General features: G+C 49.8%; 1 protein-coding gene across 4 annotated transcripts in view; it reads left to right on the plus strand.

Moving 5' to 3' along the window:
* Positions 1 to 17,089, plus strand: part of SMURF1 (SMAD specific E3 ubiquitin protein ligase 1) — a 101,828-nt gene that overhangs the window by 80,287 nt on the left and 4,452 nt on the right. For 2 of the 4 annotated variants that reach the window (XM_079899154.1, XM_079899152.1), the window contains 10 exons: positions 135 to 219; positions 1,855 to 2,001; positions 3,031 to 3,229; positions 4,655 to 4,758; positions 10,521 to 10,635; positions 11,765 to 11,943; positions 12,901 to 13,038; positions 13,984 to 14,104; positions 15,050 to 15,251; positions 16,700 to 16,784. In XM_079899154.1, the coding sequence (XP_079755280.1) occupies positions 135 to 219; positions 1,855 to 2,001; positions 3,031 to 3,229; positions 4,655 to 4,758; positions 10,521 to 10,635; positions 11,765 to 11,943; positions 12,901 to 13,038; positions 13,984 to 14,104; positions 15,050 to 15,251; positions 16,700 to 16,784 (1,375 nt within the window). Of the gene's footprint in view, positions 1 to 134; positions 220 to 860; positions 939 to 1,854; positions 2,002 to 3,030; positions 3,230 to 4,654; positions 4,759 to 10,520; positions 10,636 to 11,764; positions 11,944 to 12,900; positions 13,039 to 13,983; positions 14,105 to 15,049; positions 15,252 to 16,699; positions 16,785 to 17,089 lie in introns of all 4 variants that reach the window. The other 2 variants (XM_079899155.1, XM_079899153.1) reach the window with 2 other exon arrangements.

A 17,089-nucleotide genomic window follows, 5' to 3' on the forward strand; every position in this document is an offset into this window, starting at 1 on the left:
GCTGTTCTTCAAACCCTTCTCTCGGTGCTTTTAAAGACTGTTGGAAGGAAGCTGGGACGCTGTGCTTACAGGATTGGTTGAAAACTCTCTTTGGAATTGAATGTAACTACCGTATCCCCCACTTTCTCATGCAGAACAGAGAACAACGGTGCAGGGGCAGGTTTACTTCCTGCACACGCAGACTGGAGTTAGCACGTGGCACGACCCCAGGATACCCAGGTAAGTTTCCTAAAATTCTCACCATCAAGGCCCTTTTCCAGCAGTTGCCTGGACCCCCCACCCCGGACTGTGGGTGATAGAGCCCCTGTGGTGTGAAGATGTGAACTTGGAAGAGCAGCAGCACAAACAGAGGGACCTGTAACAGGGGTGCTGGACTCAGACTCTCTGGGCGACCGTCCCAGCTCTGATGCCCGCACCCCCCCCCCCGCCCCGCCCCTGACTCTCCAGCTGGTAGATCAGCAGCTGCTGTAATGCAAGGGGGCCCTTTAGAAAGCAATCCTGGATCTTGAAATTAGATCATGTAACTGCAAAAGACCCTCAGCCCTAGATTAAATCAAATGCACTTACTTAAAAAACCGATAAACCCTTAAAGATGTGTTGCTCTCATTCTAAACTAAAAATATTGCTGAGCGAAATGATATGATGTCTGATGTGATGCTTTAAATAATCGGGGTGGGGAAGCCAATAGGGGAGCATTGGAAACAGGCTGGTGATAAGCTGGTAATTGTTAGAGTTGGTTATTCACTATGGTCTCTCTCTATTTTTTTTATATCCTTAAACTTTTCCATAATGAAAAGCTAAAAAGGAAATATAAAGACTCTATTACCCTCTCTTCTACTTTACTCTTCCTATTGCCTCAGTCCCTTGGGGACTATTCCCGGGGGAGATGAAGCTTTTCTATACCAATTCCTTCTACAAGGCCATACATCTGAGCCCAGGTCAAAGAGACCCCTGCCCCACCCCCACCCCGTAATGGAGTTAAGTTTCTTTTTTTCTCTTTGCTTTGCTTTCCTTTTTTCTTTAAACAAATTTTTCTTTTGTTTCAGAATAGCGTTACTTCCTAATACCATTTTTAGTAATGCTCATTACCTTTTTATTCATGATTTGTTTCATCTGAGAACAAGCTTCCTGTCTTTGATTTTCCAAATCTATGTTGAATTTACAATTCAGTATCTGTAATTAGAATGGAAATATTACCTGCAAATGAATGAGGTGTCTCTTTAGTACTCACTGGAAGGAATGTCAGGCTTTGGTCCTGATTAGAAAAGCATCTTGGTCAGTAATGCTGTGCTCCCAGATGACTGTGGAGTATACTGAAATAATGAATCAAGAGGTTAGAATTAGAAAGTCTTGCTTATTAACAAAGCCAACTCAAAAAGGAGTTGGCCTCTTCCCGGTGCAGATGTCTAGAATTGGAAGATTTCGAATGCATGTTCACACGTCCCCATCAGCTTGAAAAAACGTGTACTGTTTGGGAGCTTTTCCATGCAGAAACCTTTCTGACCTTGAGCATTTAATTGTGAATCCAGAGAGTTTTCCAGCCGCCTTCAGATACTTCCTACTATTCTGGCCCTCTTTCGTGGAAGGAATGGTGCTCCCCGGGCAGACCGCATTCCCTATCATGGCCACAGGCTCTGAGGGGTGCGGCTTATCTGCGGGACTGTGCTGCTACTTGCGGCACAGAGGCCTGGGCTCAGTGCAAGTCTGGCGTAAGTAGCGCCGCGACTGTCCCTCTTAGCAGGACCGGGACACGGCCCCTGGATAAGGGGATGCCCCGGGTTCTCTCACGGAAGTTTTGGTCTTAGGCCTCCACACACAGATGGACAAACCTCTCTGTATCTTCCATTTTGGCAGAGACCTTAACAGCGTGAACTGTGATGAACTTGGACCACTGCCACCCGGTTGGGAAGTCCGAAGTACAGTTTCCGGGAGAATATATTTTGTAGATCATAATAACCGAACAACCCAGTTTACAGACCCAAGGTTACACCACATCATGAAGTAAGACTTTTACCAAATCTTTGTTGACCTCGTTAAAATTTCATGTTTTCTACTAACTTTTTTCTTCATTTCTTGATTGCATTGTTGGTTAGCAGAGAATAAGCGTAAGCAAAATATGATAAATACTTGGTGGACAACTGCGTTTTAAACCCTCAAGCCGCTGTGAGCGGTCCTGAAGTCCTATGTTGTTGTCACCCTGTTCTAGCTTGCAGCCTAAATAAAATCCCCTGAGCTGGCAGTGTGGGGCGGCTTCACTCACGAAGCTTCCGTGGGCAGCACTCTGATGGGATACATGGCCTTAGAGAAGCAGTGAAGTGAGGCTTTCCTTGGTGCCCGCCCGCTCACCGCTGTCCGGGAGGGCTGGTCCAGAGCACTGCCTGCTGGAACCTCTTCCCGGGCCATCATTCCCGGGGGCTGTGGACCTGGGTATGACCTTGGCTCCCACACTCCGCGTTCCAGGTTTGCTGTGTCCTCAGAACGTGAGAGCCCACGGGGCACTTGTCATTGACAGCTGATAGAACCGGCAAAACTTGAACAGGACAGATGCTACTGTGTCCAGAAGGTCTGGACTTCTGCCTTTGATGAGTGGGCTTGGAGACCTCTCGGTTATGAGTAGGAGTAGTTACCACTGCATCTCACTTGTTTGCTCCTGTGCATTTTGCCCCCCTCCACGGTCATCTGCTTTGAAAGCTCTCTCGTCAACTCCATTTAACTCTCACCCCCAAGGCACATCTAATGGCGCGTTGGTCAGGCTCACAGATACGCACTAGATGCGCGATGAATGCTAGCAGTTTCTGTTTACTTATGGCAACGATAATGTATGAGATGCGGAGATGGAGGGTCTCCTTGACTGAATCCTAGACATCTATTTAGCCTGAGGGTGGCCACCAGCAGTTTTTCCGTAAGAAATTTTGACTAGCAGTTCGGTGAAATGACTTCCCCCCTCAGTCCCTTTTGTGTGGGTGCACTGCTGGCAGCAACCTTGGCCGCCGCTCTTGGGGTGACCTCGATGCTTCTGTTCTTCTCCAGTCACCAGTGCCAACTAAAGGAGCCCAGCCAGCCGCTGCCACTGCCCAGTGAGGGCTCCGTGGAAGACGAGGAGCTTCCCGCCCAGAGATACGAGAGAGATTTAGTCCAGAAACTGAAGGTCCTCAGACACGAGCTCTCGCTTCAGCAACCCCAAGCTGGTCACTGCCGCATCGAAGTATCCAGAGAGGAAATATTTGAGGTACGGGGTTCGGGCACAGAATCTTCCTCCCTGTCAGTAGACAGTGAGTTCTGCTTTCTGTCTGGTGTTTCGGAGATTGATTTTATCGCTCAGTGAAATGCAGTTCCCTCTCTCTGAAATGAAATGCAGAGAGAGGGAACTGTATTTCCTCCTGTGGTAAAGGTTTAAAAATCGATGACTTCTGAGTGAAAAGGTAGAGATCTGTACAGAAACTAGTACTAAATAATATTGTAAATCCCTGTGCGCGCGTTGTACAGATTCTACTTCCTGCCATCCGCACGGTTTCCTAGAATCAAGCATTCCTTCTGCTGCAGCCTTGCCTGCGATTTCCCCTCGTGGCGTTGCCTCCTCAGAGAAGCTAAGTGGCCTCCCTGTTGTCCCTTCTGGAAGGAGGAAGAACTGATGGTTCCGGGCAGGGTTCTGGCCTTTGTCCAGCTCCCCTGCGGGATCAGGGTCCCTAAACAGGCAGGGCCTTTGGTAGGCAGGGCCCGTTTCTCGGGCCCACGATCATGAGTAGAATCTCAGCTGTGTTTGGGCCTTTGTGGAATCCTTGGCAGAAATGATCAAACGAGACACAGATTCTCACTGGGCCACAGCAGCTGAGGGGGCCGCGCAGGGACGGAGGCTTGGGCACAGCCCGATGAGTGGATCAGCTGAAGTGCCTGATTTTGCCCACTGGGCATCGTAAATGTTTGCCGGGGACAGAGAAGAGCCGAATTCTTGAGGTGCTGCCGCCAGATCGTTTCCACTCAGCATCCTCTTGCCTCTTGGGACCCAGCTTTTGAATTACATTAAATTTGAAGCAAGAAAAGATCCTTAAGTGCCTTTCCACTGAAAATACCTACAGACATTTAGCTGGTTCCACTCCAGATGCTGAATCTGAGGGACTATTAGGCTGACCGCATGTTTTCTGTGTCTGGTAAGCTGCTTTATGTCTTACTTAAACTCTCCTTGTTTTTTCTTGACTCCGTGGGAAAGTGTGATTTTTGACTTCAGTTGTAAAATCAGGCTCAGAATTCTTTCAGTATTCAGACTCTCTTGTGATGTCTTCATTTTGGTTAAAATATATCAATTATTTATAGGACACATTGGAATTAATTTGTGCAGAGAAAATCAACCCTAGCGAGGATGTTCAACCCTTAAGTCATGATTGTGCTGAGAATAAATGTGTGTTTCCTTTAGGTACAGTATCACCTGCCACGCGCTTTGCTGTTTCCGAGGGAGAAAAAGTGAAGGAAGCAGCAATGTCCTAGATGCCAACTAAACATTCTCAATAGGAACCAGACAAAAATCAGATTCAAAGGCTTACAAATAAGCTCAGATGCTTATTTGTAATTGAGCTCCATTATAAATAACCTTTCATCATTTTATAACTTTAAAAATAAGATGAGCTCTTCTCCCTGAAACTGTAATTTTGATGTGCAGGAGTCTTATCGCCAGATAATGAAGATGCGACCAAAAGACTTGAAAAAGCGACTGATGGTGAAATTCCGAGGAGAAGAAGGTTTGGACTATGGCGGGGTGGCGAGGTGAGAGTCTTGTGTACCCCCCTCCCTGCTGCGTGGATTTGAGCGCACCTGTGAGCAAATATTTGCAGAGAAGTCGTTTGCCCCTTTCTGGTGCTGGTCTTGGAGCAGTCAGGACTTCAGGTGTTGCCATCAGAGAGCGTTCTTAGAAAAAGAATTCCTAAGAGCGTGTGCCACGCTAGCATCTTGCCATGACCCATAAGAACGCGCGTGCGCTTCACCATCACTTTCCTTCTTAGAAAGAATGAATTATTAAACTTCTACCCTTACTCCCTTCTCCATGTGGCCCGACTGAACCCGAAGTTAATACGGAGGCAGCCTTGCTTCTCTCACTAGAGGACTTTCAGGGGTGGGAGGAAGGCATATACGTTGCATTTGTGTCAAACAAGTTTTGTAAAATGAGATTTTGGTCAAAATAGTTCATGCAAATGATTTTAAAGATAGTAGCTTTTCATGATTATATTCTGTTTCCTGTCTTACCTCTTTTCACCTTTGAGACAACTGTTCTTCTGCTCTTTTAACTGTTTCTTCTAATATAACCAACCATCTAGATCACCAACTCGATCAAGTTCTGATGTTATCTACTGATTTCATGATGTATGGTCATAGGCACAGATAGACCAGGTAATGGTTGTGGTGAGGATCTAATTTAATACTCCTCAGTTTTGTAATATCAGTATTTTTAGTTCTATCATTGTCTTTGTAACTTTATATAATGTTTTTTCACCATTATTTTTTCATGGTCAGCTAGAGACATTATCTCTTGACCTCTCTTTTTCATGCGAAAAGGATATTAATACTCCTGACTTTCCCTTCAGCATTCCAGCATTCCTTCCACCTCTTACCTCTTACATTCTGTCATCTGTAGTATCACTTGTATATTATCAAGGTTGAAGATTTACATTTTGTTCTGTCACCAAAATTAAGTTAGTCGCCTGTGCTTGTCTACCTATTATTTACAGGAGTTGAAAAATCAGTACATTGTTTTATATTATTATGACAATGTAAATATTGTTCATTGAGGGATTAAGTGGTATTCTATCATTTAGTTTATCCTTTTGAACAAATTTTAATTTTCCCAAGAATTTCTTCTTTTTCTTTCTTCTTTTCTTAAAGCCAGGTCTTGTCTCTGTTGCCCCATTAAACTTCACCTTAGGCCATCCTCACCCGCCCCCTTTGCTCCATGCATCTCTCTTGTGGAGACTCTGTCCAGACTGACTGTTGATTCTCTGGACCCGCTGCCGTTGTCTTCAGGGACTTCACTGCTTTCTTGGCTTAGAGCCATTGCTGTACGGGTCCTATGGCTTCCTCTTCTTGGCTTCCTCCATTATGTTACTGGAATATATCCTCAAGTAGCTTTCTTAGAAGGGGTGTGTGGGGGGGGGAGGGGGATTTTCTAAGATCTTGAGTCTGAAAATGTCTTATAATCTACAGTTTGACTGGTAGTTTAGCCCTTTATAGGCTTCTAGAAGGAAAACAGTTCTCATTCAGAGCTCTGAAGACACTGCTCCGCTGCTTCTCAGCACCCAGGGTCACTGTCAGAGAAGAGTGTGGCTTTGGGCACGTCTAATTCATTTGACCCCAACCATGGCCACCCATCATCCACAGGTTCCACCACCTTTTTTCTGTTTTTCACGCCCCTCCTGTCTTCACTTCCTCCTTACCCATAATCCACCATCATAATCGCTCCCTCATGCCCCCTCATAACTTCCTTGCCTCTCTTTCCGTTTGCTGTGCTTACCTGGCAGAACCCCAGCTCTGAAGATCCCCTCCTTAGGCTGCTCTGAGCATTGCCTGAGCAGCTGAATGTGGCTGGAGGCGGACACACTTCCATGCTGCTGGTCTTTCTCTGCATCGACAGCCACCGGCCGCAAGGAGGGTTCAGCACCTACTTTAGCTCCCCCGTGGTTCTCTTTCTCAGATCTCTGGCGTCACTTCCGCCCATCCTCACTCTTAGCTGCTGACTTTGCTTCCTATTTAACTGAGGAAACAGAAGCAATCTGAAGGGTCTTTCCTCACCGTCACCACCAGATATCAAGTCTGCCGTTGTCTGTACTTGTACGGTCAGACTTCCCCACCGTGGCCCTGCGTGGTGCATGCATGTCCCTGTATAAGAGCAATCCTGCCCCTGGCACAGTGCATCCCAGGCCCTTGTGCTTTTCCTGTTATTTCACATCTATTTCTTTTCATCAAAATGTCCCTTAAAGTCTCTTGGGTCATACAAATGTGCTACGGCAACTCCCCTTCTTAAAAGAAACAAACATGCCCCCACCCGCCGCCAAACCTTTCCTAGATACTATATCCCCTTCCTGTTGAAGCTACAATAAAGGAGGCAATAAAGGCAAAGAAAGCACAGGAAAAAGAAAAACAATTAGAAACTCCAGGAAAGACAGAGATGCGTTCAAGAATGCATAGCTCAGTCATCGCCCTGTTCCTCTGTTCTCTTCGTAGCAAAACCCCTCAAAAGAGTTGTGTGATCCCAATTCCCGCTTCCACATCCTCGCTTTCTCTTGAACACATTCTGAGCAGATCTCTCTGCCCTCTGAGCCCTTTGTGTCGAGGCCCCCGCCTGACCTGCGTCTCACCAAACCCAGTGATGACGACTCAGTCTTGGTCTGTCAGCAGGACTCGTTGTAGTTGGCGGCCCCCTGCTTCTCGAAACACCTTTGCCACTTGGTTTCCAGGGCACCTGGTTTCCCTCTATTCTCCCTCTCAGGCTCCTCTGCTGTGCGTCTCCCTCCTCCTTCCCACTGGACATTGTGGGCATCCGAGCGTAGCCCTGGAGCCTCCTGGCCGCCCCTCCTCGCCCCTCCTTCAGCTCCAGACTTGTTTACCAGTTGCCTCTCATCTGTGCTTGGGTATTTAGCCCCTTAAACCTAACAGTTCAACATTTCGGGTTGCCCCTCCCCCCAACTGCTCCCTGTTCTCTCCCGCCTCACTGAACCGCCCACCCAGTCCCTGTGGCTCAGAGGCGGGTGGTCCTCACAGCCTCCCTCTGTGCTGCATGCCCCCCCTCCCCGCCGGAGCCAGTGCACCCTCGGGCCCTCAGAGGGAGTGTTTTCTGTATTTATTCATTAACCGGTAAGCATTGAGACTCCACCGCAGACTGGGTACTTGGGATACAATGTGGGCAAAGCAACGTGTCCCCTGCCCCCTTCACCCCCGCTCCCCCCCATGCAAAGGAGTCCTCAGCCTGACGAGGTCCAGACATTAATCGTAACTGCACAAGTGACCACACCGCTGGTAGATGCTGCCAAGGGCCCTCGTTCCTGTGCGGACGTGTGATAGTGGCCCGGCCTTGGGGGCCAGGGGACAGGAGAGCCTCGTACCCTCACAATTTAGAAAACACAAGTGGATTCTCCACGCTGCAGCAGTCAGCACCAGCAAAATTAGGTTCTGAGAAGCATTCTAGGGGGTCTCGTCAGGTTTCTGGGTGGAATTGGGATTTTTTTCAGCAGCCAAAAGTAAATAATTACAAAAGCCACGATGCGCCCTTGGGCCCCAGAACAGAATCATTCCTCCAGCCTCTTCCCATCGCTGTGCTCCTCAGGTGATCTCGACTCCGTCTGGTATGAGGGATGCAGAAAATCCCGGCCTTCCTGATAGCGCGCTTGCACTGGTACTGCCTCTCCATGGGAAATGCTTTTCCTTTCCAGGTTGTTCCAAGTTCCTTCCTTGATCTTCTCAATATTGATTCTAGGAACCATCTTTCTTCTGGCGAATGTCACTTCTGTTTGCCCTTGAAAACACGAATTCCGTTTCCTGACTAGGGGTTTAGGCTTTCCGTCCCCCTTTTCAGGGAGACTCTTCCTACTTCCTCATTCATATTTGTCCTAAATTCAAATCAAACTACTTCCATTTTCTCTTCTCTACCTTTTCCTTTTTAGTCTCGCGATATCTCAAGAGTCAGTATCCTGAACTGTTTTACTTTATGGTTGCTCCCGTGCACAGCTGGGGTTATAGGTTCCTAGGCACGCACGTGAATAGCTGGGTTAGGTTTGGTCTGGTTAGGAGTTCGCTGTCCTCTGCATTTCCCGTGGTTATCAAGTCTTTGTGTAGCTCCTTTGATTAACATGATGCTACAGAGGGAAGAGCTGAGAAGCCCTGCTTTTCTGCCTCCAGTCTGATCTCACATTGTTTCAGCTGAGTCTTCCTCGTGTCTGAGTGGCTCACACCTGTCGTGTAGGGCTGAGGAGAGATGTCAGTTACATGTGTGTTACACATACGTGTGTGTCTGTGTCCCTTATGTTGGTCGATGGGAATCAGTCTGTGCTCATCTCCTCAGTGTTTGGCTCTGAACCTTTTCCTTCCTCTCCCTCTTCTGCCTGTGTAGTTAGCTCTTCCCTGACCACTTCCAGAACATACCTCGTGCCTCTGTACCTTGTCCACAGCTCGGTCAGGATGTTTGCTTGTATTTTAATCACTTCCTGTCTAGACAGTGGCAGGTCCTTGGCATTTATGAAAACAATTCTTCGTAAATCCAAACTCCAAAACTTGGGGATAAATCAAAGCACCAGAGTTGGGAAATTCTGCCTTCCTAGGAAAGAGGCTTCGTAAGATTTGGTGTCTGTCTCATCTCTTCTGGTAGTTCCTTCCTGTTCTTTTGAGTTGGATACACGGCTTTGTGTTGGTGTAATCATTTTGTGTGTATTTTCACAATTTTCTCGGACAGATGATTTGCATTTGTGCTTATTATCCTTTTCGTATTTTCTCAATTCTGTCTTTTCTGTTTGAAGGAGTAAGAAATTCCAGAGTAAAACTTGGGGCAGCTATCTTAATAAGATTCGTCCATTTAAAGGAGTTTTGAGTAGGAAGAATAAAAGGCTACACCGTGTTGTACAGACCCCCACACCCGGGCTTATCCCAGTCTGGCCGCAGCAGCTGAGCCATACGGGGTCTGCTAAGTGCTTTTTTTGTTTGATTGGTTTTGATTTGGGGCTTTTTTATAATGAAATAATTCAAACATAAAGGAATTCAGAAAAGAATCCATTTTATGTACCCTATCCAGATTTTTAAACTCTTAGAATTAACATTTTAAGATTTTAAACTAGTCCTTTAAATTATAAAAGTGATAACGCTTATGGCAAAAAATAAGAATTCAACAGGACAGAAAATTATGAGGGCAAAAGTCGTTCTTAAATAATCCCTGTCTCCCTAGACTGGGAAATGTTTTCTCCTTATTTAAACATTAATAACATGATACCATCAGAAATCTAAAAACTAGAAAGAAGTGAAAAAAAATTAAAACGCCCAGAATGCGAATTCTCCAGTTAGCTACTGTCAACATGTTAGTATAAATTCTTCCCATCTTTCCTTATGCTCTGCATATATATTTTTTCTGTTTTGTGTATGTGCACACGCATTTTTGACAGCTTTCTGTTGCACTTTTGTTGGTTTTTACCACATTGTTAACATCGTCACCTGAGATCTTGATCTCTGCAAAGTAGCAGAGAAAACCTTAGTTGGGGTGCAAGAAAGCTGACGGACTGCGGAGCACACTGTGCCTCTGAGCTGGTACTGATTCCAGGCAACCCCAGTTCTTTCTCAGCTTCAGAGTTACTGGACTTTTGGCCAGAAAATCCATTTCTGACACCACCAGAAGCAATTTTTTTTACTTCATTAAGCTTATTTGCCCAATCGGCACAAATCGCATCCTCTCAGAGCCAGGCAGCCTTACCAGTTTGGGTTTCTAGGACACGGTGAATCAGTCCTTTCGTGAAGATCGGAAATTAGGAAGTTTTAAAATGTCTTGTTGTTGTTTCTAGGGAGTGGCTTTACTTATTGTGCCATGAGATGTTGAATCCGTATTATGGACTCTTCCAGTATTCCACGGACAACATTTACATGTTGCAAATCAATCCCGATTCTTCCATCAACCCTGTAAGTATTAATGACTAAAGAGGTCGGAGACTTAGTTGGAGAATTTCTTAAATGGATTTCCAGTTTCAATCTCAATTCTTGGTTGACTCATTGTAGACTTACTCAAAGTCTATGGTAAATAAACATTGCAAGGTAGAGTGAGAACTGGATTAGGATGGATGGTTTCAATCCCGTATCTTCGGTGGCTGGTATCAGTGAGTATGTCGTTTCAGGGGAACTCTGGCTTGACGGCTGTATTTGTTGATGGTGTCATTCTGAGAAGTGGGTGACGAGGTACATCCTCCTCCCAGTCGAAATGGGAATATTCCCATAATTGGCCTTTTTGGCCACCGGTGCTGATGCTCTTAGCTGCTTGTCAGAGAGATGAGGAAACAGGCGGTGTGTGTGTGTAACTGGTCCGAGGGTGGCCAGCGGGTAAGAGGAGGGCTCTGACGTGGGGCCGCGTCCTGCACGTGGTTCCTGACGAGCAGTCGATGTGACAGGACCTTTTACCAACATGGGAGCTAACTCTCTGAGTATAATTCCAACCTAAAAGTAGAAACAGGAGGTTCCCTGGTTACAAACCAGAACAGCGCTGGTTTTAAGATGGTTCTCTTACTTGGGTTGCTCACAGTTATTTTCCTCTGTGTCCCTGCCTCAACTCCCTTGGGATTTTTTCTCTGCTCCTTTTTTGTGGGATGGGGGAGGGATGGCAGAGGAAGAAGGGGGATTACCTTTTGCCCTTTATTTCCTCGTGGTGCAGTGGGAGGGAGGGGCCGGCGGCAACCTGTGCCAGCACCGGGCGCTGTGTTGAGAAGGGACCAGGGTTGGTTGATTCTCTGCCGTCACCATGTTGATATTCTCAACTTTTGAATAAGGGGTTCTGCATTTTCATTTTGCACTGGGTCCCACAAATTAGGTAGCAATTCTGAGAAGGTGTTTGAACCAAGGGCATAATCTAAGGTATCCTTCAGATGACCTCTCCAAAAGTCATGCGCTAAGTTTGACCTCCTATGTAGCCGTCTTTCATCTGGTCATGAGTGCAGCCCGTGAGTAACTGATTCAAGAAACCTGGAGAAAGTACAAGATACCCATCTGCCTTGGCCGGTCATTTTTCTCACGAATTCATGTTCTCTGGTGCCCCCTACAGGACCACTTGTCTTATTTCCATTTTGTGGGTCGGATCATGGGTCTGGCTGTGTTCCATGGACACTACATAAACGGGGGTTTCACAGTTCCCTTCTACAAGCAGCTGCTGGGGAAACCCATCCAGCTTTCTGACTTGGAGTCGGTGGACCCGGAACTTCATAAGAGCCTAGTGTGGATTCTGTAAGTACTGACTCAGTTAACTGAAAATGCATCGATCGTCACCCGTCTTAGCGTGCCCCAAATCCATCTGTGTTGTGTAGCGTGCACGTGGGTGTGTATTTGGGGGATGGGTGTGAAATCGGAGAATAGAAAAACTATCAGAAACATAAAAGTAGGTTCAACAACAATACTTAACTGACATTTTCCGCGTAACGTCTGCCCAGTTTCTCATCACATGGACTCGTTTCTTTTGCTGTTTCCTTGACTTAAGTTATGACTGTGAATGTTAATCCCCAGGCCTGGTGGTTGGTTGGTTTGTGACACTCTGGGGTGTCTCCAGCCAAGGAGGTATCCAAAATCACCCTAATGTTTAGGTGCCTTTGTTTTAGGATTACCCTAAAACTCTCTTAAAAGCAACAGGTACAGTTACATGGTCACCGTAGGTGTCGGGGGTCCTCGTGAGGACCGATTTCACGGCAATGAGAGGTCCAGGCTCTGGGACCGGGGGACAAGCCGAGGACTTGATCGTGTCCTGTGTTCTGTCCACCTCCTTCCACGTGTCCCAGCTTGAAAGGCAGGTCTGCGGGGGGCCAGGGCCTTCATCCTATAGAGAACCTCCCAGTCTGTGTTTCCAGAAACATGGCAGGTGAAGGAGCCAGTTCTGACTTTCAAGTGCTTCCTTGGACTGATGCCCTTGGAAGGCTGCCTGGAGAAGGCGGCGCCGTGTTTTCTTGGCGAGGCTTCCCTTTGACTCAGTTGCCCCTTCATGCTTCCCTCCTGTCCGCTCAGAGACTCAGGGGACAAAGCAGCCGGCTGGCTCTGTCCCAGGAAGTCACAGGGCGGTGTCACTACTGTCACCCCTCTTCTGCAAAGGAGGAGCCGGTCCCTCTTCCTACCGATTGTTGATTCAATGTTCCATGTGCTCCCGTGCGGTGGCCGAGGCCTAAGTGACATTCATCTTCTGTCCTAACTTCCCAGAGAGAACGACATCACCCCCGTGCTGGACCACACGTTCTGTGTGGAGCACAACGCTTTCGGGAGGATTCTTCAGCATGAACTGAAACCCAACGGCAGGAATGTCCCTGTCACAGAGGAGAACAAGAAAGAATACGTCCGGTAGGTAATGCTCTGGGGCCCCTGGGGGTTACCGCTGGGACCGGCGGGGCCTGGGACTGTCCTGGGCACGGGGGGGCCATGTTTATGTCGTCAGAGCGCTTGGACCAGAGTCATGGTAGCGGCAGAGACTTCCAGAAACCGGCAGGGTCAGCGGTGGGCTCCAGGGTTGACCCGTTAAAGGGAGATTCATGACCCAGAGCCCAAGGGGTAGCTTTCCAGTGACCGCCTGATTGTGGGTGTGAAGGTGGTATAGCCACAGGAGGGAGGAGTAGGCCTCCCTCAAGTTTGGGGCAAGCTTCCTTGAGCTTGGTGTGATGGAAGTCCACCTCTTTATAGTCTGTTTTCCCACCTCTTGAGGCAAATAAATGACTGGTGACTTCCATGGGAAATTTAGACACATGGGCATGTCTGTGCTCAGGCTGTCAGACTGGTGTGTAGTTCTCACTGTGCCCTGTATTTTCTTTTCAAACATATTTTTAAATTATGGCACCTGTAACAGGCCAGGTTACATCCTACTGCTATTTCAAGCGAAGAATCAGAACATCTGATTTATTTTTTATTTATTTATTTATTTTTTGCGGTATGCGGGCCTCTCACTGTTGTGGCCTCTCCCATTGCGGAGCACAGGCTCCGGACGCGCAGGCTCAGCGGCCATGACTCACGGGCCCAGCCGCTCCACGGCATGTGGGATCTTCGCGGACTGGGGCACGAACCCGTGTCCCCTGCATCGGCAGGCGGACTCACAACCATTGCGCCACCAGGGAAGCCCCTGATTTAGTTTTAACCTGACTCTTAGGCTGGGTACTGCCCGCCAGTGGGGTTTTCCTCCCCATTAGGGGAGGATGGTGGGCAGGGTTCAGCGGATATCAGAACCAACTAATGGAGGAAAAAACGACGTTCACGAGCCATTTGATACTGCTTCCGACGTGTGAATTTTTCTTTCAGGTTATATGTAAATTGGAGGTTTATGAGGGGGATCGAGGCCCAGTTCCTGGCTCTTCAGAAGGGATTTAATGAACTCATCCCTCAACACTTACTGAAGCCTTTTGACCAGAAGGAGCTGGAGGTGCGTGAGCGCCGGGGGAACCGGGGCGCGTGACGGGCGCTCCTCGGCTGCTCGATCCCCGCAGGCCCAGGGGCCGCCGGGGCTGCAGGAGAGCAGAGGCAGGGCTGGGGGCGGAGCGGGGGGTCGGGGAGGCCTGAGCAGTTGATGCCAAGGCCTGGTGCCCGCCTGGCGGCAGGGATTCCGGGTAACTCTTGTGACATCCTGCCGGGCGTTGTGTGGCTTGTCCTGTTGGGTGGGCAAGCTCCCCGCAGCACAGCTTCCTAAGCCCCTCCTGGGGGTCACCTCAGATGGAGGAAGTTCTCATGACCAGCTGCTTTGTTTGATTCTGGCTGTTACTAGGCCCAGAACCAAGTATTACTGTCGCTTCTGGTCCCTCTTCATGGGCGTGAACAAAGCCATTCCTGCGCACCCCATCCGCTTCTGGTGCCAAGTAGCCCTTGCCTTTCAGGCTGTTCCCGGCCTTTCTGGCCCCAGGGCGGTGCCAGAGCTGTGGGCCCCGAGGTGCCTCCCTGGGGGGAGCGATGGCTCCGGAGCAGGTCACAGCAACAAGCACGTCCCTGACCTGTTCCCTCCTCCTCAGACTTCAAGCCCCACGCGTCCCCGGGAGGCGGCCCCACTTTACGGGTGGCTCCATGCAGCTGTTGTGGCTGGTCCTTCGGTCCTCCATCCTCCCCAGTGCAGTGCACACACACGCACACGCACACACGCACGCGCTGCTAAGGAAACGTCACATGAGTAGCCGCACCAGCGTCCTCGGGGTGGCAGCCGGCCCGGAGGTGCAGACACAGAGCGTGGGCCTCAGGCCCGCTGTGTACGTGTCTGTCGACTTGTCTGAATGCGTGTCCGGTTTGTCGGGACGTGGTTTGTAACGCTCTCCGTGTCCTGGGAGCTGGGCACCCGTCGGTTTGTACGTCGGGGAGGTGACCTGCTCTCACGCCCTCACAGCTGATCATCGGCGGCCTGGACAAGATCGACCTGGACGACTGGAAGTCCAACACGCGGCTGAAGCACTGCGGGGCCGACAGCAACGTGGTCCGGTGGTTTTGGCAGGCGGTGGAGACCTTCGACGAGGAGAGGAGGGCCCGGCTGCTGCAGTTCGTGACGGGCTCCACGCGGGTCCCCCTCCAGGGCTTCAAGGCGCTGCAAGGTGACTGACGTGGTGGTGGGGCTGGTGCTGGGCTGGGGCGCGGGCGGCGGCGGGCAGTCGTCCTGGGGTGTCGCCAGGAGACGACATGGCCTCGGGTCCTTCATGACAGACACTCGGTGCTGCAGGGGTGTTGCCTGGCCAAGGGGCTGGAGAGACCCTCTTCCCTCCACACGAGTCATGGCCTTCCGGTTGCCCTTCTCTCTGCTGCCCCCAGGGCTTGAGGCTCTACTATCCTTTGCCCAAGGTGAAAGAAAACATCTGGAAAGATGTAGGAGGGCATGTCCATCACACAGAGCCCCGCCCACCTCAGACCACCTTTCCCAGGGCCTCTGAGCCACGTGACACAGCAGTGGTGGGTGCCGGCCAGCTGCTGCCCACACAGGGCTGGGTCTGGAAAGACCTGAGCCAGGAAGGCCCAGGGGAGCCGGGGCCTCCGCTTCCCTCCCTCAACAGAATTGGTGACAGAGAGGGGGTACAAAGAGCAAGGCTGTGGGGAAAGAAAGCCATTTAAAAATGCACCATGGGTTAATTTTTGAACTTTCTGACAGCAGCTCTCTAACTGCAGTCCTGAGTCTCTAAGAGCACACTGCTGCCGTGTGGGTCACAGCTCCAGGGGTCCTCCCGGGCCCTTGGTTTCCTCATCTGTACAAGGGGCCTGCCTGAGAGGCTCCCCTGTCCAGTTAGGTCCCTGTCCTCTCATGCATCCCTTCCGGCTCTGGCTGGGTCTCTGGCTCACCTGGGTCTGGAGCTGGGGGCTGGAGGAGGAGGGGGTGGGAGGCTGTCCACAACGAGGCTTCTGAGCCTCTGGAGGGGCTCGTGGTCAGCACAGCCAACTGGGAAAGTCCTTGAAGGCCTCTTTAGGGCTCTGTGATTTGTAAAATTAGGGGGTTTTGTCACTTGATAACCCTGACAACCGGCAGGAGTAAGGTGAAGAATCTTAATATTTTAAAACTTAGTGGGAGCAGATAGATTTCACTTGTACGTTCCCTGTAGACGACTCCTCCCTCTTGGAGTGAGAGAAGTTACTTCTCGTCCTAGGGCTTTGGTCCCAGCCTTTGTGTCTTTCTTTTGCCACTGGGCCTCTGCCTGGGGAGGTTTCCTGACTCCATATCCTGCTTGCTAGACATTTCTGTTAAAAAAAAAAAAAAATCACTGGCGATTGAAAGATTTTGCTTTCAGATAAGCGCCCTGGAGCAGGCTCGTGGTCGGGTGAGAGGAGAGCGGTCCCCGCCTTTGCTCTGCCTTGCTCCTGTGATTTTCTAAAATGTCTGGTGTTAGTCACTTAATGGTCACGGTAGGTGCATCCTGAAAGCAGGCAGAGGCTCGTGTGGCCGTGTGAGCCCCGTGACCTTCTGGCAGGACGGCCGCCTGGCACCAGGGCCTCGGGGTGGCGACAAGGGCCCAGCCTCGGCCTCTGAAGCGTGTTAACTAGAATGCTGTCTTGTAAGGCTCTACAGGCGCCGCAGGGCCGCGGCTGTTCACCATCCACCTGATCGACGCGAACACAGACAACCTGCCCAAGGCCCACACCTGGTAAGGACCAGCGCCCTGGGAGCCTGTCTCCGTGCGTGACTTTTCTGAGCTGTTTTCTTACTTGGACTCTGCAGTGGACAGCACGCACGTGAGGGTCAGCACGAGGCTCTTTCGTGAACCCAGTTTTGTCTGGAGACGTGACTGACATTGGAGCCGCTCCCCGGCCCCAGTCGTCACCTCGCTGGGTCCTGCCGCACATGTGCGTGCGTGCGTGTGTGTGTGTGCGCGCGCGCGCACACATGTGCAGTGTCAGGAGGGAACACTGCAGTTTTAAGTTTGGAGCTATTGGTCTCCTCTCAGAACTC

The sequence above is a fragment of the Stenella coeruleoalba genome, assembly GCF_951394435.1.
Source record: "Stenella coeruleoalba genome assembly, chromosome: 15".
NCBI lineage: Eukaryota > Metazoa > Chordata > Mammalia > Artiodactyla > Delphinidae > Stenella > Stenella coeruleoalba.